Here is a 27,900-nt window from a genome sequence, read left to right on the forward strand (position 1 = left end):
GAAAAGCATTTTTGAAACTTTATTATTTGAAATCAAATTACAACATTCTCACAACCATATGGTTGGGACTAGTGATATTTCAAATTTGACTAAAAATACATTTTATCTAATTATTTATTTAAATAATGAGGTGTTAATGACCGTATTTATCTTCATATAAAAAAAAAACTGCATTATTTATTTATTTATTTTATATAAAATAAATAAATAAAAAGGATACAAATTATTTTAAACCTCCGATTGGGCTCCGAAGGTAATAAACGTTTTCTCCAAATGGAAACAAAACGGAACTTTGAAGGTTCTAATCCTATAATACAGGTAGCAAAAAGCGATACAGCTAACTCCTCCGTCTGGGCATCCAGATCTTCGAATCCAACTATTGCTTCAGAACCTCGTCAATGGCGAATTTCGGTACTTACCAGGTAAAAACGAACTCTCTTATCTCGCTAAACACCATTTCTATTATTCTCCGCTTCTCGCCACCCCCTGTCTATCCAATATTAATGTCGATTGCTTTAGGTGCACAGATCCTTTTTGTTTGCGTTGGAATCTAGACGATCGATCTGCAAGAGCTTTTCTGTTGTTCTGCTAATTTAGAAGATCATATTTACATTCTCCGATCTGTGATCGATCCCACTTTGACGATTTTCTTTTTTTTTTTTTTTTTTTTTTTTTTGGGGGGGGGGTGTGGGGGAGTGGGTTGGTCTGTTACTCTTTGCATTTGTTTGTGTGTATGTCGATCATTAAAGCATTGCATTCTGCAATACTACTCGGTTCTTTGTTCAGATCTTTATAAAAGTATATATTTTTTCTTATTTCCCATCGATAAACTCTATCTCAGAACCATTTTTGAGATTTGGTGCGAGTGTATTCGAAGAAAGGGGTACGCAATATATCGTGATAAGTGATAAGTGTTCCAAACATTTATTTTCCACATAAATTTGAAGAATATTTGGTAATTTGATAAATTAGGACCAGATCCGTGATGCTGAACTTCATATTTCGAAAAAACTTTTTCACTTGTTGTGGTACCATTTGATAGAGGTTCAGAGTATATATTTTTTTTCTTTTTGTGTCGGTGGTGGTGGGGGGGGGGGTTGGTGGTGGAGGGGAAGTAATGGGTAATGAGCTGATGTTCTATTAATCTAATTCTGTAGATGGTTCAGTGTTTCAGGTCATTAGGAAGAATCCATTCTTTCTTAGTATGGATGATTCATACTACTTTTTTGAACTCGCGTATCCTAATTTTCTGCAATCTTGTGTAGGAGTCGTGCCCTTCAATAAAAAACATTCTTCTTCTGGATTCAGAAGGTAAACGGGTAGCTGTCAAGTATTACTCAGATGACTGGCCCACGCTAAATGCAAAGTTAGGATATGAGAAATCAGTGTTCACTAAAACTCAGAAGACAAATGCCCGGACTGAAGGTGACACATTTCTCCCTTCTCCTTGACTATAGGCATTTCAGTTTTGAATGGTTCATGGAATATCATCTTGAATGTATATGCTTTTCTACATCTATATAATATTTGCTATCAGTATTTTTAGTCAGCTCAATGAATAAGTCTTGGTTCAACTAAATGAAACAAAATAAAGTGAGAGCCACCCCTTAATTACACAGTTGAACTGTGCTGAGCTGATCACATCATAGATAAATGAGTGAGGTTTTTTTGTGTAAACCTTTCCCCATGCGCCTGGGCTAAGTGACTGGCATTGGCTAGTCCAATCTTGTCCCCAAGCTACACTGATTCTCTTATTTTGGGGGGTGGGTGGGATGCCAAGTTTTTTTCTGCCTTGACCTAATAGATCAGTCCACTTTTATGAAATTGGCCTTGCGACCGTGTTACCCCCTTTTTTTGTACTTAAGATACTGGTTTGTACTTGAGAACCTTTCCACTCAACTATGCTCCAACTTCCTTGCCTTTGCGTGTGTGTGTGTGTTTTTTTTTTTTTTTTTTTTTTTTTAATTCGTGTTATTGTTACTTCACATATTGATTGTGTTCTTCTCTGTTATTTAGTTCCGGTTTTTTTTTTCTTACTTGAACATTGCTCTAACCTGAAGTCTTAGAATTTCAAAGTTGATCCATCACTTTTCTCCAATAGTTGGCCCTATATAAATCAGCTCCTCTGATGTGTCAGAAGAATGAGAGACTTCTAATTCTACCTGGATTAGGAATCAACACCATAATGTTTTATTACTTTCAAAATTTTTTTTTTTCCTGCATTGAAATATTTTCTGAACTTATTATTCCCCATCCAATTACTAATGTTCCTGTAAGAAGGATATCACTTTCTGGCAGTTCCCTGCTTCCAAAATTTGACAACTGGAATTGATCCAGAAGATGCACCACATACAGCTGAACACTTGCCTTTTATTCATAATAATATTATCAAGAATACAGTTTTAAGAATTTACTTACAAAAATTGTGAAAATTAATTAAAAATTACAGTTACTATAGTGGACCATTAACTAATGATAAAAAAATATATGGATTACAAAATTAGAGTTACTAAAGTGGACCTTTAATTAATGATAAAGATCTGTGGATGGTTAAACATCACATTTTTAGAGGAACATAAGTAAAAAAGGTAATTGGTTCAAAGAAACACTCAAATTATTACTGCTTTAGGAAAAATGTTGAATTAAGTCCATCATCATAATGTTATATTGATGATCTGAGATATTCATAAACCATGATAATTAGATTTTTTTTTTTTTTTTTTTTTTGGGGGGGGGGGGTATGGTCACACAGTAGCCAAAAGGGCTCCAACTTCCTATCAATGTCATCATAATCATAGGTTGAATTTCAATCTTTTTGCACATCACCATGTGTGGATAACATACTTGTGATGGTGTCTTGCGTCTAGGCCCCCCTACAATGCCTTGGGTCACCTAGATGATGTGACAACTATGGTGGAGAATGCTTCGAAGTTGTTTGAAAAACCACCTTTTGTTTGTAGAATAGTAATGTTGAAAAACAATGGGACATGAAGGTCCATAGGTTTGAGGTGGCCACCAAGTTTGACATGTGATCCATCAAGGACATCCACCATCTATCCAACAGTTGTAATATAAAATAACTAATCCATGTGGCAAAATGTGCCTGGCAACCAAAAGCCCTTCTGGATGCACAACGGGTGCATCTTTTGTTCCATTAGATATATCCCCCCCCCCTTCTCCCCCCAAAAAATGAAATTTTGAATGGCCAACCCATTTTTGATCCAAAATGCGTTATAATTCTTAATGGAAATTGCAATAATTGATGTCTTCCATCCTTGAACTATATCTATGTTCAATTATGCATTTAAATAAGTACACTATATATGTTCCTCTATTTCTATTTGTACTCTAAGATATTCTTGTTTGTCTTAATATTTCAGGATTTTCATGTCTATTCACTAAGTATCTTTTAAAATCAGCTTTCCTATATTGCTGTCAGTGCTTATACATTAATCATTGGCTGAAGCATAATGTATTCTTTCTTCCTTTTTCTTTTTGTTCATTTTATTATTTTAAAAACGATTCCAGGTCAGTTATGCATTAATTGAAGTCGTGGAGTGCTTCCATAGAACAATTTTGAAGACCATTAAGCATTAATCATTGGTTAAAAGCATTAAGAGAGTCACGGTTTGGTCAGTTAATCAATGAGAGGGACTTTGAGGTTCTTATGAATTCCCATATTGCAGAAAGGCCTAATCACCATAGATAGAGGTTTTGCCTTCATTTCTTTGCTCTTGACTTGTATCTTAACTCAGACTCAAACTCTGGATCAATCCAAACAGAAAAGTAGCCAAAATGACCTGAATGTTACCGGCGTGCTTTGGAAAAATCACACTGGGCATCTTTTCATTCCCAAAATTCTAGCATAATTTCTTGTCTTGATTGCATCTACATTTTGCATATAAGCATCTTTCTACCCTTTATTGTTTTTAATGCACTTGGCAGCATTTGAAGTTGATATTATCTGCAAATCACTATCAAAATATTAATCTGCGCAAATTTCCAGTTTTTGAATTAGGACGTCTCTGTCTATCTACAATTTCTAGATATTTGGTTTTCTACTCTGTTTATTTGGTTTTCAGATGCCAATCAAGTCAATATGGCTTGTTAACATGGTTTGAGTTTCTCTTTTGTGTATTGAAATCTGTCTCTGTTTTACCATCTACAGCGGAAATCACAATGTTAGATAATAACATTATTGTCTACAAGTTCGTCCAAGACCTGCACTTCTTTGTCACTGGAGGTGATGATGAAAACGAGCTCATCTTAGCCACAGTACTACAGGGATTCTTTGATGCGGTTGCCCTCCTCCTCAGGTATTGTTAATCATCCTTTATGCCGTCCTCATCAATCATTCTTTCTTAATTTGGAAGTTTAAAGTTTCTTAATTTATGAAATTATGCTACCTAACACCAGCATGTCCTTGGTACAGAAGCAATGTGGACAAAAGGGAAGCACTAGAGAACTTGGATCTCATTCTTTTATGTCTGGATGAGATTGTTGATGGAGGGTATGCAGTATATCTAAGCTTTTGTTGTCTTAATGAATCCTTTTATCTCCAAATATGCAGTCCTCTGGGGGAGGGATGTGGGTGGGCTAGGTGATTTACTTTGCGGAACTATCTGATTATGCATCTCCATTCTTTGGGGGCAAATGGAGCAAATCATCCAAAGCTATCTAGAATGCCGGACTCCCATATAATGGTGAAGAGACTAAAGGGAAAATGTTCAAAGGAAATACAATCTTTCAGCTTGATTTCAAGTCCCTGACAACAGAGCCAGAGACATTGATGCTAATGGCGGGTATTTCATTTTCCAATTATGGTGTGGTGCAGGTCATATTTTTAGTATGACTTGGCCATTTGTCGTCAAAACTCAAACTTCTGGCCTAATGATGAAAGATCTTGAACTAGGGCCATCAACTATGCAAAACATTGAGTTACAAGACTTTGTATGCTTTTCCGGTTGCTTCTGTCAAAACAAAAGAGAGGAGGAATGGTTATCCCGGAATCTCAGGAACATTTGTGTAGTGTTTAGCTAGAAGTTTCATTTTAACTTCATACCGTAATTGAACAGCCAGGGGTGTTGTTAAGGAGCACTCGTATGACATAAATATCTAGGGAAAAAAATGAATAAAAAAGAGAAGAAGGGAGTGATAAACATTGCGAGTGGTAATTAGAGTTAGGAGTTTTATTTTCTACGTGGTGCTGCATTTGGATTTTCTAGAGAAATACTTTTCTGAATTGATACCACCCTGTTTTTTGCAGAATGATTCTTGAAACCGATGCAAACGTTATCGCAGGAAAGGTCGCATCCCATAGCATGGATGCTGGTGCACCCTTGTCAGAGCAGGTAATTTGGCTCTCTCTCTCTCTTACTAGCTTGCTTTTCTACCCCCCCCCCCCTACTGCAAAAAAGAGCAAAAGACATTATGATGATGGTTATCAATCAAGAAGGGGAAAAATGTTAGTATGAATATCCTGATGCGTCATTTTGGTTTCTAACAAGTTTCAATAAACATCTATGTCCTGTTATTGCAGACCATAACTCAAGCTCTAGCCACGGCTCGTGAACATTTGACGAGGTCCCTTCTGAAGTGACATATGCAACTATGCGTGACAAAGAAGGGGTTTATTTTCCTTTTGCCTTATAAGATTTCTTTTGGGAAGGGCAGGGTGATTTGGTTTTCTTCATTCTTATTAAGGGATCCATTTTTGCTGTCTTATACAGAAAACAAACGCATTTTAGGTTGCATGTACCCTGTTATAATATGCTATAACATGTCATTGATTTGGGTACGAAGTGCATTAGCATATGATCAATTGCTATACTATCTGAGATTAATGGTAAAAAATTTTAAGATATGCAATACTAGATGCAAGGGTTGAGTGACATGCTTGATGTCATATTTTTACATGCCATGTCTAATCCCATTAGGCTTCATTAATTAGATCAGGTAATTCTTTTGTTTATTTCAGAATTTTCTATTTTTTGAATTTCGATTAATTTCATATGAAATTTCAGCAGCATAACTTCTTCCATTTACATCTCATCAGTTCCATTTGATGCCATGTGACCATCTAATATCTACTTTATCTCACTTGAAAAATATTTCAAGATGCCAATTTTTTTTCCTATGTCCACCATCTTCTCTTTTAGTCATTGTGTAGGATGTAAGTTACTGGATATTTTTTTTTTTTTTTTTTTTTTCTTCCTTTGAGTAAGATGTTTTCCTTAGACTCATTTGGTATTCAATCAAGGTCTAGAAAACGTTCTAGAATGTTAAAAACATTAATTTGGTATACATTCTCGTTCTTAAATCTTAGAATGCCTCCAAGAATTAATCCCATTAAAGAATGATCTTTTAATTCATTCGACATTTTAATTTTTTGCCAAAACTTGGTTTGCGAAATAATGACCGTGACTCTCTCTCTCTCTCTCTCTCTCTCTCTCTCTCTCTCTCTCTCTCTCTCACACACACACACACACACACACACACACACACACACACACACACACGTATATATGATGTCTCCATATCTCCCTCACTAGGTTGTAGGGGTTTTGAAGATAATTTTACCTATAGGCCTGGATGATTGCACTTTCTCTCCTAAAGCCATCAAAGAAGCATTTCTGAAGGTTGCATCATGAACTCCATCCATTCTCAGCCTTCCAGTACCCTCTCCAGCGTTGAAGATGAAGACTACAATCCAGAACCCTGGTGTTATTAGAGGAGGGAAGGTTTCTCTCCCTCTCCCATAAGCAAGAATCTAGTTGTTAAACCCTAGCTATTTTTCATCAATTTCTTAAGTCATACAATACTTTTCTCATTTGGGGGTGCCATGATAATATCAGAATCTCCAGGGGAGTTCAGTGTAATTTACTCTATTCTCAAATTTCAATGTGACAATCTATAAATTTCCTAAATATCCATTGTCCAAAATTAGTATTTTGACCTCCCACATGGCAAAACTAATTGAGCATAGGGGATATAATTCACTACTATTATGTGCAGCGCAGTAAAACCTTTTGCCATTTTTTATGGGATAATGCTTCCCGTTCGAGAGCATATCATATGCTCCATCCCTCCATGTCTGTCTCTCTATCTCCTACCCATGTGTAATGGCCTTCCTGTCCTCTTAATTATGCCAAAGGAGATTGTGACTGGATGTTTCCTATTGACATTGCATACTTAACAAGTAACACTCAAATCCTACCCATGTGTAATGGCCTTCCTGTCCTCTTAATTATGCCAAAGGAGATTGTGACTGGATGTTTCCTATTGACATTGCATACTTAACAAGTAACACTCAAATCCTACCCATGTGTAATGGCCTTCCTGTCCTCTTAATTATGCCAAAAGAGATTGTGACTGGATGTTTCCCATTGACATTGCATACTTAACAAGTAACACTCAAAAAAATTGATTGTGATAAATGAATTGGGAAGGTAGAAACAACAAGAACATATTGGGACATTAAATAGGAAGGAATCAGATCTGATAGAAACATGAGTTCATTTTGGCAATTGTAAGGCAAAGATATATAGAAAATAGAGCATTTTTATGCAAAGTTTAAAATTTTGAAAGGAGAATCTTCTACCGCAGAGTGGTAATCAAATGCTGAGAAAATAGCAAAATAGGAGAAAACCGTATAGAATTTGTACACTTTTCTTATATTTTCTCACCATCCGAACACAGCGCAAAAAAGTTGGACATACCACCGATATACCGCAACTTCACGAATATTCCCTTTTTTTCTCTTATCATTTTTCCATGGAAATCCGTTATCTTTGCTAATGGATATAGAATGTAGAAAGCATTTTCGAATGGTTTATAAGGCATGATCCTTGAAAACAATATCCATACTCCCAAGTAGTTGGGTAGTTTGTCATGACCTGGGCATGCATTAATTTTTAAGACATTGCTTCCAAAGGTGTCTTTTCTTAGATGCTAAGAGGTGTTTTTTTTTTTTTCTAACAAGAAGTGGATTTTTAAACCGAGAAGCATAAAGTTACAAATTCAAGCTAGTAGAAGTTTTATGGGGATGGTTGGGATTGGAAAGACAAGTGGCGTTTTTATTGATTTAAGAAATTGAGAAATGATAACCAAGGATTTCTTTGATTGTTTCTGGTGGACTTAGGCCAATCCACACCTGATTATATCAATATTGATATTTTTCATATTGTATCTACTGATAAAAAGACTTTTTCTACTTATCATTGCAAAGGCAACTATTGGTGGAGGCATAGACACTATTGGCGGGGCACTAACATTGTTCCACTTGAAGTTTCACCATTTGAGATTCGGCCTGATCTTTGTTTAAAGACTTTATTTATCAATTATAATGCCCTTACACTCTGGTTGAGACTTGTATAGGATTCGTTGAAGATTGTTGTAGTAGTCTTAGTAAAAACTGAGAAATCTATTCTATCAAATTCTTACTCGAGATGACGGAGATGAATCATCAGGACTGAAAAAGACAGCTTCTTCTTTATTCATCTGTAGAGGAACAATTTGAAATTAAGAGTAGTAATTATGAATTAATAGGAAAATTCTGAAAAATTAATCGATTATAAACAATATGTTATCATTTATTATATTGTTTTACTTGTGCTAAAGTTAGAGAAAGATATCATGATTATCCAATTCTTTCTATTCTAATTGATTCTGAAGTTGCAATAAGCTTAAAGTTAATCAATAGCAAAAGAAATTTCTTCGTCAGTCGATTGTTATCACTGTGTCTTTCAAGAATCTCAAGTAGAAATGAAATCATATACCCTCTGTAATTTGAATATAGAGAGAAATGAAATCTTATCTAATGTCTATGAAGAATCTAGGGCAAGACTGAAATCGTATGTTCTTTTAACAAAAATTAGAAAAAGATATAATCATTTCACAAATTCTTTCTTCTCTAATCCATTATGAAGTTACAACAAGCTCTTTGATCCAAATCTACGGTGTTTAAACCCTATCCCTTTTGCATTAAAAAAATAAAGTTTTTAAATCATATGATGTGTATTGTGACTAAAGCCAGGAGAACAAGACCCATATTCTTGGGAGTCAAGTACAAATTTAGGTCTTATTGAAAAAAAGAAAGTACAAATTTAGGAAACCAGTCATCAAAATTAAAATATATGCTCAGGAAGCCGTGTGTGGCTTGAGGAATTGAATTTATCTTTATCGATCTTGATTTTTGGTCGATATCATATCAGTGAGTCATTACAGACAAGGGGTAAAAAAATCTAAAAAACAAATTTTAAATTAAAAACAGTTGTATATTTGTCTGATCTTGATTCTTGATTTCGAATCGATATCAGCCTTAGCCTATTCCATTCCAGATACAGGATTCTCAAACCTTGGAGCCATGATCTCCTCATCCTTTACATTAATTGTCAAAAAAACATGGGGTTGGGGGTTGGACTTGTTTGAGCCCGATTAAGGTCTTTTGGGTACAAAAATGGATCAACTTCGGATGATTCAGATCAGACATAGTTTTCTTTCATACATGCTTGCGTCAAATACCAAGGATATGAACTTTATCTAAGGTATTCCAAAAATAAATATCTTCTTGGGCCATAGCCAGTAGAATATTCAATAAATTGAATAAATAATTATTAGCCAAATGATTTTCCCAAGTCAATATTTTGAGTAATTCTTTGAGCTTCCCATTATGATCAAGACCATGAACAAAATTGGGTACAAGCTGAGAATGCCACCTAAGGAGGGTTAAGAATTTTTTTGTACATTTTTTTGGATTAAGAATTTTTTCGTACTTTTTTCTTGAGTTAAGAATTTCTCTTTACACTTGGTATGTTTTCAGAGATTTTCCTTTTCAAATTCAAAATCCCTTTTGGGAATTGTGAAATTTTCTTTTGTTCTCCAAAATTTTTTTTTGCCAAAAACACAAGAAAACATGAGAAAATGTAAAAACATAATAAGATAAAAAATGAATGATTATACAATGATTTTCTATGTGTCTATCTCTCTCTTAAAATTAAAAATTTTTGAATTTTTTCCACCAAAAAATTTTTTTTGAATTTTTTTCTTTTCTTTTATTTTCCTCTCTGGGGTACCAAACACAGAAAAAAATACATTTTTTGTATTTTTTTCTTGGGTTAAGAATTTTTCTTTGCACTTGGTATGTTTTCACCCAAGAGAAGATTCAGCTTTTGAAATTCAAAATTCCTCTTGAGAATTGTGATTTTTTTTTTTTTTACTCCAAAAAAAAAAATTTCAAAAAACACAAGAAAACATGAGAAAATATAAAAACATAATAAGACAAAAAATGAATGATTACACAATGATTTTTTATGTGTCTATCTCTCTCTTCTTAATAAAATTCAAAATTTTTTGAATTTTTTTCTTTTCTTTTCTTCTCTTCTCTTCTCTTGATTGTCAAACATACATACTCTTTTTATTTTCTCATCATTTCATTTCTTTTCTTTTCTAGATTCTTTTTATTTTTTTCTTCTCTTGGTTACCAAACATAGCCTAAAGTCATGGTGGCGTACATTTGACAGTAGTGTCAAATTCACTTTTTGTCCTTCTTTTCCCCAAACGCGTCGATTGGTCCATACAAGCTGGAATGAAATGGATGTTTCTCTTATTTTTCCCCCAAAATACATGGGAAAGAGTTATTAAAAAAAAAAAAAACGTGGTCATCGAACAGGATATGACCACTTTGACACTACCAGCTGAAAAACTCTAGTTTTTAAATTCTTATTGGCGGGAGACACGTTAGAATGCATAGAGATCATTCCTAACTATTAAAAAATAAATGGTGTGACAAATAGTATTGGATTTCAATGGAATAGTGATACATACCTGGTAATAGATGGGTCACGATAATATAATAAAAGAGAAATTATACACTCTCCCTCACCCGCTGGATTGATGTATGAGATGCTAATACAATGTGCCCGTCGATTGTTTTCCTGATAACGAATTTGGATGAGCAATGGGGGATGATTGTGTGGCCTGCACCAATGTGGGGGCATCAACAGGAGTGAAATTTTCACATTTCATGAAGGCACGCAAGTCATTTCTCCCTTGAGTTTGGAGTAGACACCACGTAGCCCACCATGAATGCTTCACTTCAAATTATTATGAAGGGTGATTTACATCAACCTTCTTTCGCATTTGCCTATATTATGTTCTCCTCCCTCAAAATTCATTTATTATATTTAAACCAAAAAAACTAAAATCGTGAGGCTAGTGTTAGTTTTGAATTTTAAAAGACAAAATTGCCCCTAACATTTTTAAATACCTATTATATCCCAAATTGGTGTGTAATTGATGACCAAAGCAAATGAAATCTGAAGACTTGGTGCTCCGTCAGCAATGTCGAAGTCGTCGATTCCGATCCTCCCGCCATAGGCAAAGGATGTGGTGGTCGGGGTCAGATAGCTGCAAAGCACCCCGACAATGCTGAAACCTCTCTTGTCGCTTCTCCTGCCAGGTGGTCTTCTCTTGTCACTGAAAACAATGACGACTGTGTACTCACCGTGTTGGTCACCGATGACATCCGTAAGCATTCGGTTATTAAGCCACCGCCCAAGTGGGAGAATGTTGTCAAGGTGGTTCATCAATTGATGTGGTTGTTAAGGTGTTTTGTGTTCATACAGAGCCCAATTTTTCCTTCCCTGGCAGTTGAAACGACTGTATAGTTCCGGTTGTAGTGGTTTCATTATTGGTGAATGGAGGGTGCTGACAAATGCTCACTCCATGGAATTACAGCAAATAGGCGGGATGTTTCATAACTCTCAATTTTAGCAATAAAATTATCCTTGCCTTTTAAAAATAAAAACAATCAAAACAATGCCGTCAACCGTCGCCTGAGAAGAAACCAATTTGGGGGAAAACAGAGGGATTTTTTCAAGAGGGGTTTGGAGTTTTAGGTTGCCTGAGAAGACTTCACCTGTAGAGAACCCTTCGAAAGAAACCATCACCTGAGAACTGAGAAGATTCGTTGAGAAGACTTCGCTGAAGATAGGTCGCTTGAACTTTGGAGATACAATTGCTTGACCAAGAATTCTTCGCCTCTAGAGAACCCTTCGAAAGAAACCTACTGGTATGTTGAAACCAACAAGGGAAAACTGGGATTTCCACTAAAATTATATCTAGTTAATGACTGATTCTCAAAAGATCCTCCTGGCGTTAGTGTTTTGGGTCTAAATGTAATAAACGAATTTTGAAGGGGAGGAAGTAATTTAGGCAAACACGTGAGGAGCCGGGACGTTGATGTAAATCACCCTATTATGAAAAATTATTTTTAGCCCTTGATATAGAAAAAAATCGTCTGCAATTCCGATCTCGTATAATTCCGTAAAATACCATCTTTAGGGGGTGACACGTGTATTGATACCAATGCAATGATCCAGATCTGATTTAAATGCCTCTTCACTGATTTAATGTTTTATTAGTTATACCAGATCTGGACCATTGTATTGGTATCAATACACGTGTTACCACCTGAAGGTGGTATTGCACGGAATTGTACTAGATCGGAATTGCAGACGATTTCAACCCCCTTAGTATAGTATTTGGAAGATAAAAAAGAATTATAAAATAAAATAAAATAAAAATAATTAAAAAATATATATTGTTTGCTCCCGTGGTTCCTACGCCAAGAGCATGCAAAATAACATTCTCACCCTGTGAAATAAAAAATTCCATTCATTATGCACATTTTAATTGACCTCTGCATTAGTGCATGCCACTCAATCAAGCAACAATCTCATCTCTTACCCAAAATAATAATATTGTTAAGGGACAATGGTTTCTGTGGAGGAGTGTGGCTTCTACACCCAGAAATATGGGGGCTAAATGACCGACCTGCTCCTTGCTAGAATGCTTCTATCGATAGAGCAAGAAAAGTTGATCCATGACCATCCTATATAAAAAGGAGAATGATTTTTATAGGGAAGTGTGGCCCCTATGCCCAAATACATGGAGGCTAAATTGAAGAAACGCAACCCTAAAACGATGCAGAAGATAATGGAAAAATAAGAACAAGCAATGCACATAGATTTACGAGGTCCAGCAAGATTGCCTACGTTCTCGATGATATGAGATCCTACTTCACTTTCAATGGAGAATAGGGTTACAACACTCGTCCCTCACACCTCTTAGTATTGCTTGCATTACAGAGAAAGAAATCATCGCTACAAATATATACCCCAATTCAGAAAGTACACGATTGCACTCAAATAAAAAAATTTGAGCGGGCGGCTGCATCCCCTACACCTCCTGCTATGCAGGGAGACCTCTTTCCCCCCTTGCAACCCCCATGGCCCACTAACCGGCTAGCAAGACCGCCATCCTGCCTGTTGAAGCGCTGCACCAGTACTCCCTAGATTAAACTGTGACAAAAGACAAGACATTGTACACCAACATAAATAACCGACCTGCCCCTCATGAAAAGGAAAGTTACACTTTTATTTGTGCTTATGCGTGCCTTCCCGTTAGCCCTCATGCACTGGGTGCTGGAGAGTTACCAGTGAGGATTTTTTGTTACTTTCTTTCTTAATTTCTCTGTCTTGTTTTGTGTTTGTCTCTTTTCTCATCAGTAAAAGGTCCAAAACTGATACAACCCTTGGTAGAAACGTCTTTTCATTATTCCCTAAAATAAAAAACTGTGTTTGAGCATTCCCTACACGAGATGGGCAGGTTCCCTCACATCCCTCCTCCTCCCATGTCCCATGAGCTATTATGATTATATATCTCCCCCCCTATCCCCTGAAACAAATTTTTCGTTTCAAAAAATTTCATTCAGACTCCTGGCGATAATTAGGGGTGCAGTTAAAACCTTAAGGGTCCGTTTGTTTAGTGGAGAGTTGATGGGGTGGGAGCAATGGGGTGGGATTTCTGACACTTTTCCCACAAAAATGAGTAAATATGACTGTTTGGATGAAAGGGGTGGCAAAAGCATAGGATAATTGTTAGTGTGGCAGGAAATCCTGTCGGTTACTTGTTTCTCCCACCCCTTGGTTTTAAAGTCCCACCAAATCGGTGGGACTCTTCTGGGAAAGACAAGGGAAATATGAGATCAACAATCGTCTCCAACGGCAACGGGTTCTGCCTAAGCCTCTCCATTTTTCTTCTGCAAACTAAGGTAAGAATGCTAAGCTCCATGGGATATTGCTCTGTTTTATTTCTCCTAGCAGAGGTTAGATGCATTTCTCTTTCAAAGGGTTTTTTTCCTCACAAAATCCTCTTCCAGATTCATCTCTAGCTTTTTTTTTCTCTTTGGTAGGAAGCAAGGGTAAACAAGCTACAACAATGGGATGATTCTCAATTTTTACTCTCCTGGCAGAGGTAAGAAGTTTTCCTCATGCCTAGAGTTTTTCTTTACAAAACCTTCTTCCACAGAACCAACTCTATTTTTTTATTTTTTTGATAGGATGCAAGAGGTAGGAAGGCTACAAACGTTGGATGGTGCTCAGTTTTTTTCTCCCCTGGTAGAGGTAAGAAGTTTTTCTCTTTATTTTTTTTCCCCCCCTTACAAAACCCTCTTTTCATCTCGATCGATTCTTCTCTTTTGATTCCAGTAGTATGCAAATGGAAGTTCCATTCCTATCAACACCTGATTCCTTTTATTCTTTTCATTTTTATCTTATAGCCATCTATAAGTATGTGTTCTCTACCTTTTTATTTAGCTCCCTCTTTCTTTTGGTCCAAGTGCATGCTATAAAGAGAAGCATTTGCCTATGTTATTCCAACTTATTGAAAGTATAGTTAGGATGACAACCAATCCATATAATAATTTATTTTTATATTTTTTCTGATCCAAAAGAAAACAGGAAAATGGGTCATTCTTCACAAATTAGTGGTATGCAATCACTAAAACAGAGAAATTATGAAAAAAAATATTTCATTAGAAGATCAAGAACCAATTCCTTTGCATCGTGTTACAAAATTGTTAATTTGTTATTATCCTGTCATAAATTCATCCTTGTTTGTCTACACCATATTATTTTAATCATTCAATGTATCCTATCAGATATCATAAACTTGTGTCACTGGTAGTGTATTTCCTTGAACTAATGAATGTAAAGTTTTTGGCTTGTTCTCCTAACATATTATATGCATTCAATGCTCTTCTATATGGTAATTTTTTACTGTCTATGCTAATGTTGTCGAGTCTGTTGTAGGTAACTTCGGAGCATGAGCAATTTTCAAGGTTAAGAGTTACTGCTGCCACCCTTTTCAGCTTGAAAATATGAATGAAGATTAACCAAATAAATAAGGAAAGGGGGCAGTGGATCAAGAGTTGCCCAGAAGGAACTAAATTCACTTTTATTGAAGTGGTTTCTCTTTCTCATTTTAAATAATTTTTAGATTGGTTTTAGACTTAGTATTTGAATTGAGTAAAGAGATCTCTCCTATATGATTGGTATTTGTTGATGGATTGCAGATGCAATCATTAAATTCAATGTATCAGATTGTTTGTGTTGAAGCCAGCTTTATGAGAGGGATTACCACAATTGCCTCTTTAGAATAAATTTTTATTATTTAAATTTAATTTATTAATTAATATTGGTGGATCCCACATTTTATTGTAACCAAGTTATTTGATAATAGTGTTCTTGTAATTGTATTGTAGTTTAACAATTTTTCTATCAATAAGAAATTCTGATATCCAAACATACATGGGATGGTAAAGTTCAACTTTCCCCAGCCAATCAAACAACCATGGGTGGGAAAGTAATACTTTTCTATAGCGTTTCTATTCTTACCTTTCACTCCCACCAACATTTGGGACCCATGTGTCATACAATCCCACAGACTCCCCTCTAAACAAACGGCTCTAAAGGGTTCATTGTGGAGTGGCCACGTAAGACAATGTGGGACCTCAGCTCAGGTGGCACAGGTAACTTTGGAAACAGTTTCTCCAACGGTGATCTCTTTGCCAGTTCATCTTTGGGATGCTGGGGTGGAAGAAATTTTCGCAAAAACTATTTGAAAAATCAAGAAAAAACCACAAATTTAAAATAATATAAAAATAGGGTTCCTCTAAAAATTATAACCGATGATCGGCCGGGAAATTCTGTAATTGGTTCGGACGGGAAAGCGAGAGCTCCTCCGAAACCCTATTCTGGCTCTCTTCTCTCTGCAGGATCTCGAAGCTCTTCTCTTTTGTTAATCTCACTAGAAGAGCTTCGATGTCGATGGTTCTTTAATGTAGCTTCCCTTCTTTGAAGACCTGCTGGTGGTTTTCGTACTTTTGTTTTCTGTCATGGCACCAGGTACACTTGTCGTTTTCTTTTCTGCGTTCACAGCTGGGTAGAAGCCTAAAGGTTTTTATTTATTTATTATTATTTTTTAAAATTTTTACCCTGCCATGTTCTTCAGGTTTTTTCTGTATAATTCTTTTGGGTTTTTCCTTCTTTTTCTTTGCCCCTCAATTTCGAATGGTTCTGAGGTTTGTCATTGTTCTCATTAGGAATTTGGGTTGAAATCGGAAAATATTGTGTTTAATTTTCAGATGCTAATTTTGATTGCCATTCTGTTTTGGTCAAGTCTGTCTGGAATTGTAAGATTAGACCCGGAAAGAAAACTGGCAATGGTGAATTTTGAGAAATATTCTTCATTTTTTCGCTTTTGGTTCTCTTGCATTATTGGAGGAGACATTGCTTTGGGATAAATTTGAAACTGTAATTGTTTTGTTACTTTTCTTATTGGAAATTTTCTGAATTTGGAAATGCATTGGATTGTAATGTTGTATGTATAAATGCTGTTATTTGTGAAAGAACAAATATTTATGTTTTGAGGACATTGGAGGATTTTGAACGGACAAACTTCAATTATTGCTGTGGGTTTGAACTGTATTTTCCATTCATAATTTTGTTTTCAGGTTGTTCTTTGCCACAATTCTTTGCTCCCATTCATAGTACTTTATTGTTCGATCTGGCCTATGGAATTCAGTTTTGATGGAAAGATATGTGCGGCAGAAACACCTGGGGTGGTTTCTGCAGGGTCTATTAATGACCTTTGGCTTTTGATATGGGTCCCTGTCGAATTCACTCCTGCTAACCTGAAAACTTAAAAAGATGTCACCAGCAGGCAGAATTAGGGGGAAGCTCCGATGGAGCAATATCTACTCATTTGCTTGCCTCCATCCAAATGTCCAAGAGGGCAGCCTGCATCCCATCGGAGGCCCTGGTTTCTCACGGGTCGTATACTGCAACCAACCTCGTATGCACCAGAAAAAGCCTCTGAAATACCCATCAAATTATATATCCACCACAAAATACAATATCATCACCTTCCTGCCCAAGGCTATCTTTGAGCAGTTTCGTCGGGTGGCAAATATCTACTTTCTAGTGGCTGCTATTCTGTCACTCACACCCATTGCTCCATTCTCTGCCGTGAGTATGATAGCCCCACTGGCTTTTGTTGTTGGTCTCAGTATGGCAAAGGAAGCATTAGAAGATTGGCGTAGATTTATGCAGGATATGAAGGTCAATTCCCGAAAAGTTTGTATTCATAAAGGGGATGGTAGTTTTGGTTACAAACCATGGCAGAAGATTCAAGTTGGAAATGTTGTAAAAGTCGAGAAGGACCAATTTTTTCCTGCAGATTTGCTTCTGTTATCATCGGGCCATGAAGATGGGATTTGCTATGTGGAGACTATGAATTTGGATGGTGAGACAAACTTGAAGGTCAAGAGATCTTTGGAAGTAACATTGTCCTTGGACGAAGATTTAGCTTTCAAGGATTTTTCCGGAATAATCACATGTGAAGACCCTAACCCTAACCTCTACACTTTTGTGGGTAATCTTGAGTATGATCGTCAGGTCTATGCACTTGACCCTAGTCAGATTCTTCTTCGAGATTCTAAGCTCAGAAACACTGCTTATGTGTACGGGGTAGTAATATTCACTGGCCATGACAGCAAAGTCATGCAGAATTCAACAAGATCCCCCTCCAAAAGGAGCCAAATTGAAAGAAAAATGGATTACATCATCTACTTCCTTTTTACCCTGCTCATGTTAATCTCGTTGATGAGCTCTATAGGCTTTGCAGTGATGACACAGTTTGACATGCCAAAGGCGTGGTACTTGCAACCAAGTATTACCACAAATTTGTATGACCCATCAAGGCCCATGTTCTCTGGCATTTTCCATCTGGTCACTGCTCTAATCCTATTTGGATATTTAATACCCATCTCACTCTATGTTTCAATTGAGCTAGTGAAAGTTTTGCAAGCCATGTTTATTAACCAAGACTTGCACATGTATGATGAAGAGACTGGGATTCCTGCAGATGCACGAACATCAAATTTGAATGAGGAGCTAGGCCAGGTTGACACTATCCTCTCTGATAAGACTGGAACTTTGACGTGCAATCAGATGGATTTCCTAAAGTGCTCTATTGCTGGTGTTTCTTATGGTGTGTGTTCCAGTGAAGTCGAAATTGCTGCAGCAAATCAGATGGCTTTTAACCTTGATGAGGAGAATTCAGAACTTTCTGGTGCCCCCATGCACAATAGCAGCATTCAAGATCCTTGGGATAACAATAGAATTCATACTGTTGGTTCAGGGATTGAACTAGAGACTGTTGTTACGTCCAAGGGTGAAAATGTAAAGGGATTCAGTTTTGAGGACAGTCGCCTCATGGATGGAAATTGGTTGAAAGAACCCAATGCAGATGTCATTTTGTTATTCTTTCGGATATTGGTTATTTGCCACACTGCAATTCCTGAGCCTAATGAGAAAACTGGCAGTTTCAATTACGAATCAGAGTCACCAGATGAAGGAGCTTTTCTTGTTGCAGCTAGGGAGTTTGGATTTGAGTTCTGTAGACGGACCCAAACAAGTGTTTTCGTCCGAGAGAGATATACTTCTGCGCACCCAGTTGAAAGGTTAAGACGTCAACTGTTTTACTTGCATTAGTTGGGAGTTTTTTTGGGTTACTTATTTGGATTTTTGGCGTCTTGTTTATCTCTATTTGAACATTTTCAGGGAGTTCAAAGTCCTAAATTTATTAGAATTCAATAGCAAACGAAAGCGAATGTCTGTAATTGTCCAGGATGAGGATGGGCAGATTCTTCTTCTGTGCAAAGGTGCAGACAGGTCGGATCTTCTACACCTTATGTGGTTTCTTCTTTTCTACAGAAGAACCAGTAGCAATCTTATAGACAGCTTTCTTTAATTCTTGCTTGTCTTAGAACCACATGAATTTGTCCTCCTTCAAGTTCTGATTGCATCTTTCCTGGAATCATACAGCATAATTTTTGATCGTCTTGCTAAAAATGGAAGAGCATTTGTGGAGGATACGAATAGGCATTTGAACGAATATGGAGAAGCAGGGTTGCGGACATTGGCACTTGCATTCAGAAAACTTGAAGAGCCTGAATATTCTGCTTGGAACAATGAGTTTCTCCAAGCAAAAACCACGATAGGTTCTGACAGAGAGGTTATGCTTGAACACGTTTCAGATATGATGGAGAGGGATCTGATTCTTGTTGGTGCTACTGCTGTAGAGGACAAACTACAGAAAGGGGTAAGCTTGGCTGTTGTGTTAGTGCCACTATTAATTAGCGGTTCTTTCAGTCATTTTAATCTTTTCATCTTTAACTCTTGTCATAGGTGCCACAGTGCATAGATAAACTAGCACAAGCTGGTCTCAAGATCTGGGTTCTGACAGGCGATAAGATGGAAACTGCAATCAATATAGGGTTTGTACCTTTTACATTAAGTATTCTCTATCTGCTTTACTTTTGGAAAGCTATAGCCATTGTCTACTAACCCTACACCTCTTGAGAGGATATATTGGAATGTTGAATTACTAAATCACATTGGGGCTCATTTGTTGCAGATATGCGTGCAGTCTACTCCGTCAAGGCATGAAGCAGATTTCCATAATAACAATGAATACAGAATTGTTAGCCGAAGATGCCAAGAAGGTATGAATTGTGTTGATGTCTTGGCATTGTTCTGAATATCTTTGTAGTCAAAATTAAACATAATAGCAGATAAACTCAACAACCTGGAGAAGATGAGTACTGGATGGTTTCATATTAGGCATTTTTCTCGTCCTTGATTCCTGAGCAGGCTGTGAGAGGAGACGTTTTGATGCAAATTACAAATGCTTCCCAAATGATTAAGCTGGAGAAGAACCCGCATGCTGCCTTTGCTTTAGTTATTGATGGGCAAACTCTAGCCTATGCTTTAGAGGATGATATCAAGCATCAATTTCTGAGTTTAGCTGTTGACTGTGCATCTGTAATATGCTGCCGGGTCTCACCAAAGCAGAAGGCACTGGTATGTTCAACTTTTTTTTTATCATTTGTATGATAGAGATTTCAACCAAAATCTTGTTCGTGTCCTTATTTTTAGATAGCTAATAATCATATCGATGAAGATCTCAATCTGCTTCATATGATTTGGGTTTAGGTGACGAGGTTGGTAAAAGAAGGAACTGGAAAAACAACTCTAGCAATTGGTGACGGTGCAAACGATGTTGGTATGATTCAAGAGGCTGACATTGGCGTAGGTATCAGTGGGGTCGAAGGGATGCAGGTTGGTAATATATCTAAGAGGCTGTTATCTTAAAATGAAACATCTTCCCACTCTCTTGTGCTTTGTACACTTGCTACGTGCATTTATAATCAAAGGATGGAAGAAATTTTGTCTTTTGATTATCTTATTTCCTATGGAACTATAAGTTTATCCCAAATGGTTGAGGTTGGCTATATGAATCTTGTTCTGTCATTCCACTCAGTCTATGGTCATATCCTCTTTTAATTCATCTGTTTTTTTTTTTTTTTTCTACCTCAACATGCTTCCTTCTTGGCCTCCCTGTGGTCCTGTAAGAGCTTTAATTCGCACCATATCACTACTTACTGGTACTTGTGTAGTCAATGATCTTCATTGAACATGATCAAACTGTTGGTGTACGATGTCTTGTATTCCGTTAGAGTTTAATCCAGGGAGTACTGGTGCAATTGTGTACTTTCCGAATTAGGGTTTTTTCGATATATATTTGTAGTGAGTGTTTCTTTCTTTGTAATGCAAACAATACTGAGAGGTGTGAGGGACGAGCGCTGTAATCCTATTCTCCATTGATAGTGAAGTAGGATCTCATCTCACCGGGGACGTAGGCAATCTTGTCGAACCTCGTAAATATGTGTGCATTGCTTGTTCTTGGTTTTCCATTACCTTCTACATCGTTTTAGGGTTGCGTTTCTACAAATTGGTATCAGAGCTCTAAATTTTTGTTTTCTAGGGTTTAATATCACGATGGAAGGGAAGGGATCAAATGTCAAGTATGATATCGAGCGGTTCAATGGGAAGAACAATTTTACTCTCTGGCGTCAAAGGATGAAAGATCTTCTGATACAATAGGGTTTGACGAAAACATTGTTGGGGAAGTCGAAGAAATCTGCAAAAATTACTGATGAAGATTGGGAGGAGATGGAGGAAAAGACGGTAAGTGCTATTCAATTGAATCTTTCTGATGATGCCCTACAATATGTTGTGGGTATCGAATCTGCACCACAGTTATGGGCGAAACTTGAAAGCATCTAAATGACGAAGTCCTTAATGAACAAGTTGTTCGTAAAAAAGTAATTGTATTCTCTACAGATGGAGGAAGGTACGGATCTATTAGAGCATCTTAACATATTCAATCAGATCGTAAGTAAACTTGCAAACATGGAGGTTAAGATCGAGGATGAAGACAAGGCGTTATTGTTACTGTCATCGCTCCCAGAATCATATGATCACTTGGTAATGACTCTCTTGTACGGGAAGGAGACCCTTGAGATGGATGAAGTCGCGGCTATCTTCATGTCTAATGATACGAGGAAGAAGGCCAGTAGTACGAAATCTCAAGGAGAAGGTCTTTTTGGAGGTGACAAGGAGCAGAAAAGAGGGAGATCAAATAAGAAGGGATCTGGGAAGAGTCGATCGAAATCAAAAGGGGCAAAGACAAAGGTCTCTTGTTACTATTGCAAGAAGGAAGGTCATCTGAAGAGAGTGCTTGAAGAGGAAGGCGGACTTGAAGAAGAAAGGTGTAGATAAGACATCTGAGGAAGTTAGCGTGGCTGACAGTTCAGATGGAGATGATGGAGATGTACTCTCTATATCATCAAGTAAGAATCAATCTTTTGATTCTTGGATTTTAGATTCTAGATGTTCATATCACATGTGTCCACATAAGGATTGGTTTGATACATATCAACTATATAATGGTAGGTCTGTCCTAATGGGGAATGATGTTGTATGCAAGACCATTGGGATAGGCACTATCAAAATCAAGATGTTTGATGGGATAGTAAGAACTTTAGCAGATGTGAGACATGTACCAGAATTAAGGAAAAACTCAGTATCTTTGGGGGCACTTGACTCAAATGGCTGCAAGTACATAGCAGAAGGTGGAGTTCTCAAAGTTATTAAGGGTGTTATGGTTGTCATGAAGGGACAACTAACCAGAAACTTATACAGACTCATAGGGAGCACTGTTACAGGTGAAGCATCTGTGACTACAGGTGGAGCATCTGTGATTACAGATGTAGGATTTGATACAGATGATACATATCTGTGGCATATGCGGTTAGGGCATATGGGAGAAAGAGGATTGATGGAGCTTCATAAAAGAAAACTATTGAAGAGAGTGAAAACTTGTAAACTGAACTTCTGCAAGTATTGTGTGTTCTGGAAACAGTGCAAGGTTAGTTTCAAAACTGCAAAACATAAGAGTAAAGGGGTGCTTGATTATATACACAGCGATGTATGGGGTCCTTCAATAACAAAATCTAAAGGTGGGGCAGAATACTTCGTGACCTTTGTTGATGATTACTCAAGGAAAGTCTGGATCTACTTCATTAAGCATAAAAGTGAAGTGTTCACTAAATTTAAGGAATGGAAGGCTGAGGTAGAAAGGAAGACAAGAAAAAAAATTAAATACTTAAGAACAGATAATGGAGGGGAGTACACGTACAAGCCGTTTCTAGAATTGTGTAAAGCTGAAGGGATTATACGTCACTTCACGGTTCCAAAGACACCACAGCAAAATGGTGTAGCTGAAAGGATGAACAAAACACTTCTAGAAAGAGCTCGGAGTATGAGACTGAATGTTGGGTTGAGCAAGAGATTTTGGGCAGAAGCAGTGAATATGGCGTGTTTCCTCATCAACAGGTCTCCATCAAAGGCGATTGATTGTAAAATTCCCGAAGAGGTATGGACAAGAAAACCAGTAGATTATTCTATTCTAAAAATATTTGGTTGTCCAGCCTATACACATGTTGAGAGTGACCCGTATTCCAAGTTAGACTCAAAGTCTAAGCAGTGCATCTTTCTTGGTTTTAAGAAAGACGTAAAGGGATTCAAGTTGTGGGATCCAAATTCACAGAAAGTTGTGGTTAGCAGGGATGTGTTTGATGAGTCTCATATGGTGAAGTCAAGATGCAATTTACAAACAGTTGGTGAAAATAAAGAAGGTTCTACTGTGCAGGTGGAGTTAGGTGAGTCAGAAACAACAAGAGAAAATGAGTCATCCAGTGACTTACCAGGACAACAAGAAGCAGTAGAAGTTCCCTATACTGTAGCAAAAGGTAAAGGGAAGCGTACTCACAAAGCACTTGTGAGATACGGGTTTGAGGACATGGTTGCCTATGCCCTCACTATAGGTACAGGTGATCCATCTTCCTACCATGATGCTTTGAGTGATGTACAACATGATAAATGGATGGCAGCTATGATGGAGGAAATGGAGTCTCTGCAGAAAAACAAGACTTGGAAGATTGTGAAAAAACCCAAAGGAAGAAAAATCATTAGGTGTAAATGGGTCTTTCGTAAGAAAGAGGCACCATCTGAGAAGGAACGTGAAAGGTATAAGGCCAAAATTGTAGCCAAGGGCTATGCACAGAAGGAGGGGATTGACTACAATGAAATATTTTCTCCAATGGTAAAACACACTTTGATCCAGGTACTACATGCTTTGGTGGCCATGTATGATTTAGAGCTTGAACAGCTTGATGTGAAGACTGCATTTCTTCGTGGTGACTTGGAGGAACAGATTTACATGGAACAACCTGAAGGTTTCAAGGTGCAGGGAAAAGAAGATCATGTTTGTCTGCTTAAGAGGTCGTTTTATGGCCTTAAACAGTATCCTAGGCAATGGTACAAGCGCTTTGATTCCTATATGATGAAGATTGGCTATACAAGAAGTGAGTATGATAGTTGTGTTTATTATAAAGTGTCAAGTGACAGTTCCATTATCTTGCTGATACTTTATGTTGATGACATGCTCATTGCTGCAAAGAACAAACATGATATAGTCTCTTTGAAATCTTTGTTGAGTGTTGAATTTGAGATGAAGGATCTTAGTGCTGCTAAGAAGATCCTTGGCATGGAAATCCTTGGAGATAGAAATGCAAGCAAACTTTGGGTAACTCAGAAGAGGTATATTGAAAAGGTGCTAGAGCGTTTTAATATGGAAAAGGCTAAGCCGGTTAGCACTCCATTAGCTAGCCACTTCAAGTTATCTGAAAGGGAATGCCCTACAACACATGAGGAGGTGGAGCAAATGTCTCAAGTCCCTTATGCTAGCGCAGTTGGGAGTCTCATGTATGCTATGGTGTGTAGTAGGCTGGATTTGTCTCATGCAGTCAGTGTTGTTAGCAGATACATGAGTAATCCAGGGAAGGAGCATTGGAATGCAATTAAGTGCATCTTCAGATATTTGAGCAAGACTAAAGATATAGGTGTTATGTTCAGTGGCAAGGAAAGTTCTACAGAATTAGCAGGTTATGTTGATTCCGACTATGCTGGTGATTTAGACAATAGGAGGTCTACTACAAGGTATGTATTTACATTGGCTGGTGGACCTATATCATGGAGGGCGATGCTTCAGCCTACAATTGCATTGTCCACTACAGAGGCAGAGTGCATGGCGGCAATTGAGGCTGCCAAGGAAGGAGTCTGGTTGGCTAGACTGGTTCGTGAGTTGGGGTTGGATCAAGAAGGTATAGTGTTACATTGTGACAGTTAGAGTGCCATACATCTTGCAAAGAATCAGGTGTTTCATGCAAGGACAAAGCATATTGATGTGAGATTTCGCAAGATCAAGGAGCTTGTGTCAGAGGGCAGTATTCACTTGAGAAAAATTCATACAGATCTCAATCCTGCAGATATGTTTACCAAGCCAGTTACTACAGAGAAGTTTGAGTCCTTTTTGGACTTGATTAATATTACTCACTGTTGAAGATGAGGGATGCACCAAATAGGTGCGGGTTTGTACCTCTTATGAGGTACGGGAATGAAGACGTCTACAGGTTATCTTCACAGGAGGTTCGACAGAATTCAAGCCAAGGTGGAGATTGTTGGTGTACGATGTCTTGTATTCTGTCAGAGTTTAATCCAGGGAGTACTGGTGCAGCACCTCGACAGGCAAGACGGCGGTCCCGCTAGCCGGTTGGTGGGCTGTGGAGGTTGCAAGGAGGCAGGAGGCCCCCTTATATAGCAAGGGTGTAGGGGCCCCCCGCTCAAATTTTTTATTTAAGGGCAATTGTGTACTTTTTAGATTAGGGTTTTTTCGTTATATATTTATAGCAAGGGTTTCTTTCTCTATAATGCAAACAATACTTAGAGGTGTGAGGGATGAGCGTTGTAACCCTATTCTCCATTGATAGTGAAGCAGAATCTCATCTCACCGGGGACGTAGGCAATCTTGCCGAACCTCGTAAATCTGTATGCATTGCTTGTTCTTGTTTTTCCATTATCTTCTGCATCGTTTTAGGGTTGCGTTTCTCTACACAAACAATCTGTCTATTTCTCTCATTTTTCTCCTACAATGTTTCATTTTCTTGAAGCAACCCTTTTTTGGTGACTGTTATTTGACCTGCTCTATCAAACATCAGTCAGCTATTATTCTATGAGAAGCAATAATAAGTCCAGAGTTCAGCTTTAAATGTCCTTCTAACTTCTTTTTTAATTCCTCTTATGCCATGAACATTTGTTGGCTTTTTATATATATATATATACATATATATTTAGATCTAATTCATGAACATTACTGACTAGTGCCTAAAGATTGTTGCCACACGTTCAATCCTGTATAGCTGTTTGATTCTGAAAGAAAATTTTTCTTTAACAGCTGAAAGATTTCTTGTCGAATCATCATTCTGCTTTTCAAGTTCATTTATTGCCTCTGATAGTACTGGTCAAGTGAAGAGTTTCCAGCTTTTTGCAGGCTGTAATGGCTAGTGACTTTTCGATTGCCCAGTTTCGGTTTTTGGAGCGGCTTCTAGTTGTCCATGGGCACTGGTGCTATAAGAGGATTGCCCAGATGGTAAGGGTGGAGTTGCCACCTTTTCCTTCTACTGTTTTCTTTTCCGTTGACATATTTATGCAAGTGCAATAAGGGTTGTGCCTTTTTTTCTTGTTGCTGATCCATGCCCTTCTAATTGAATTGATTGTATTCAGATATGCTACTTCTTTTACAAGAATATAGCTTTCGGGCTCACCCTCTTCTACTTTGAGGCATATACCGGTTTTTCTGGGCAGCCAGTCTATGATGACTGGTATATGCTACTGTTCAATGTCATCCTTACTTCATTGCCTGTCATTTCACTAGGAGTTTTTGAGCAAGATGTCTCTCCTGAAGTCTGCTTACAGGTTAGTATCCAACAGGGTTCCTTCAAGTTTTGTTTCATCTCACTTGAGTTATTGTCCATTGATATCTCTTCACACTTTTTTTTGTTTGGGCAGTTCCCAGCTCTGTATCAACAAGGACCTAGAAATCTGTTCTTTGATTGGTATAGGATATTTGGGTGGATGGCAAATGGTCTCTATTCATCTCTCGTCATCTTCTTCCTCAATATAAACATCTTCAATGATCAGGCTTTCCGTGCCGGAGGCCAGACTTCGGACATGGCTGCCATAGGAACCACAATGTTCACATGCATCATATGGGCCGTAAACTGCCAGATTGCACTCACAATGAGTCACTTTACATGGATCCAACACTTCTTTGTCTGGGGCAGCATCTTCACATGGTACATTTTTCTTTTCCTCTACGGAATGGTCCCACCGATCATTTCCGGTAGTGCCTTCAAAATCCTTGTGGAAGCTCTTGCCCCAACACCTATTTATTGGATTGTCACCCTCTTGGTGACAATTACTTCTAATCTCCCCTACCTGATCCATATTTCGTTCCAAAGATCCTTCAAACCTATGGACCATCATATCATCCAAGAAATCAAATACTACAGGAAAGACAAGGAGGATAGACACATGTGGAGAAGGGAACTATCCAAAGCAAGGCAGGAAACCAAGATTGGGTTCACAGTGAGGGTAGATGCCAAAATCAGGCAGTTGAGAGACAAGTTGCAGAAGAAGTACTCATCTCTAGGTGTGCAAAATGTAATCACAGCTTCATAAGAATGGCCAGTGCTTTTATTAACCACCCTTTATATTTTTTGTTAGGGTTTCATGGCTCATCATTTTTTTATTCCTTTTCTCCCCATTTTGGTCCTGCTTGGTCTTCTTTTGGTATTATTTTTCCATCCGGGTACATAGAGTTGGTGCAGGTCATATAGCAGAACACACTGAAGTTGTCTGTACAATATTTATAAAGCTTAAGAGTTGCAGCCTATGGAAATAGATGATAAGGAAAAAGGTTCTCATGAGTCACTGGGGCAGACCACCTGGTATGTCTCTCACTCACTGTTACATGAAATGACTTTGTCGCCTGACATGTATGATACTGTTTTGTCGCACCTGATTGATGCATTCTCCTATGCCACTTGCTCAAAGAACCCTCTCCCTAGTTGATAATACAATAGTTTCTAAATTCTTAGCTTCCAACTTCTGTTGGATCTAATTTTGGATGAAATATATCAGCTGATTTTTAGGGTTTAGGCTGAATCTTGAACGATTATGGTCGAGTTGG

General features: G+C 37.6%; 2 protein-coding genes across 2 annotated transcripts; both read left to right on the plus strand.

Moving 5' to 3' along the window:
• The first annotated feature begins 265 nt into the window (after positions 1 to 265).
• LOC122062868 (coatomer subunit zeta-1-like) lies at positions 266 to 5,891 on the plus strand. The gene is made up of 6 exons (XM_042626536.1): positions 266 to 422; positions 1,266 to 1,425; positions 4,169 to 4,316; positions 4,433 to 4,510; positions 5,267 to 5,351; positions 5,540 to 5,891. The coding sequence occupies exons 1-6, from the start codon at positions 399 to 401 to the stop codon at positions 5,597 to 5,599; spliced, it is 555 nt and encodes a 184-aa protein (XP_042482470.1). The 5' UTR covers positions 266 to 398; the 3' UTR covers positions 5,600 to 5,891.
• Positions 5,892 to 15,934: 10,043 nt separating this feature from the next.
• On the plus strand, positions 15,935 to 27,687 carry LOC122062878 (probable phospholipid-transporting ATPase 4). The gene is made up of 11 exons (XM_042626550.1): positions 15,935 to 16,247; positions 16,856 to 18,865; positions 18,966 to 19,076; positions 19,230 to 19,506; positions 19,593 to 19,681; positions 19,822 to 19,909; positions 20,058 to 20,267; positions 20,400 to 20,525; positions 26,200 to 26,298; positions 26,433 to 26,624; positions 26,718 to 27,687. The coding sequence occupies exons 2-11, from the start codon at positions 17,052 to 17,054 to the stop codon at positions 27,387 to 27,389; spliced, it is 3,678 nt and encodes a 1,225-aa protein (XP_042482484.1). The 5' UTR covers positions 15,935 to 16,247; positions 16,856 to 17,051; the 3' UTR covers positions 27,390 to 27,687.
• The last annotated feature ends 213 nt before the right edge of the window (positions 27,688 to 27,900 follow it).

This window comes from Macadamia integrifolia, unplaced genomic scaffold (genome assembly GCF_013358625.1).
Source record: "Macadamia integrifolia cultivar HAES 741 unplaced genomic scaffold, SCU_Mint_v3 scaffold1131, whole genome shotgun sequence".
Taxonomy (NCBI): domain Eukaryota; kingdom Viridiplantae; phylum Streptophyta; class Magnoliopsida; order Proteales; family Proteaceae; genus Macadamia; species Macadamia integrifolia.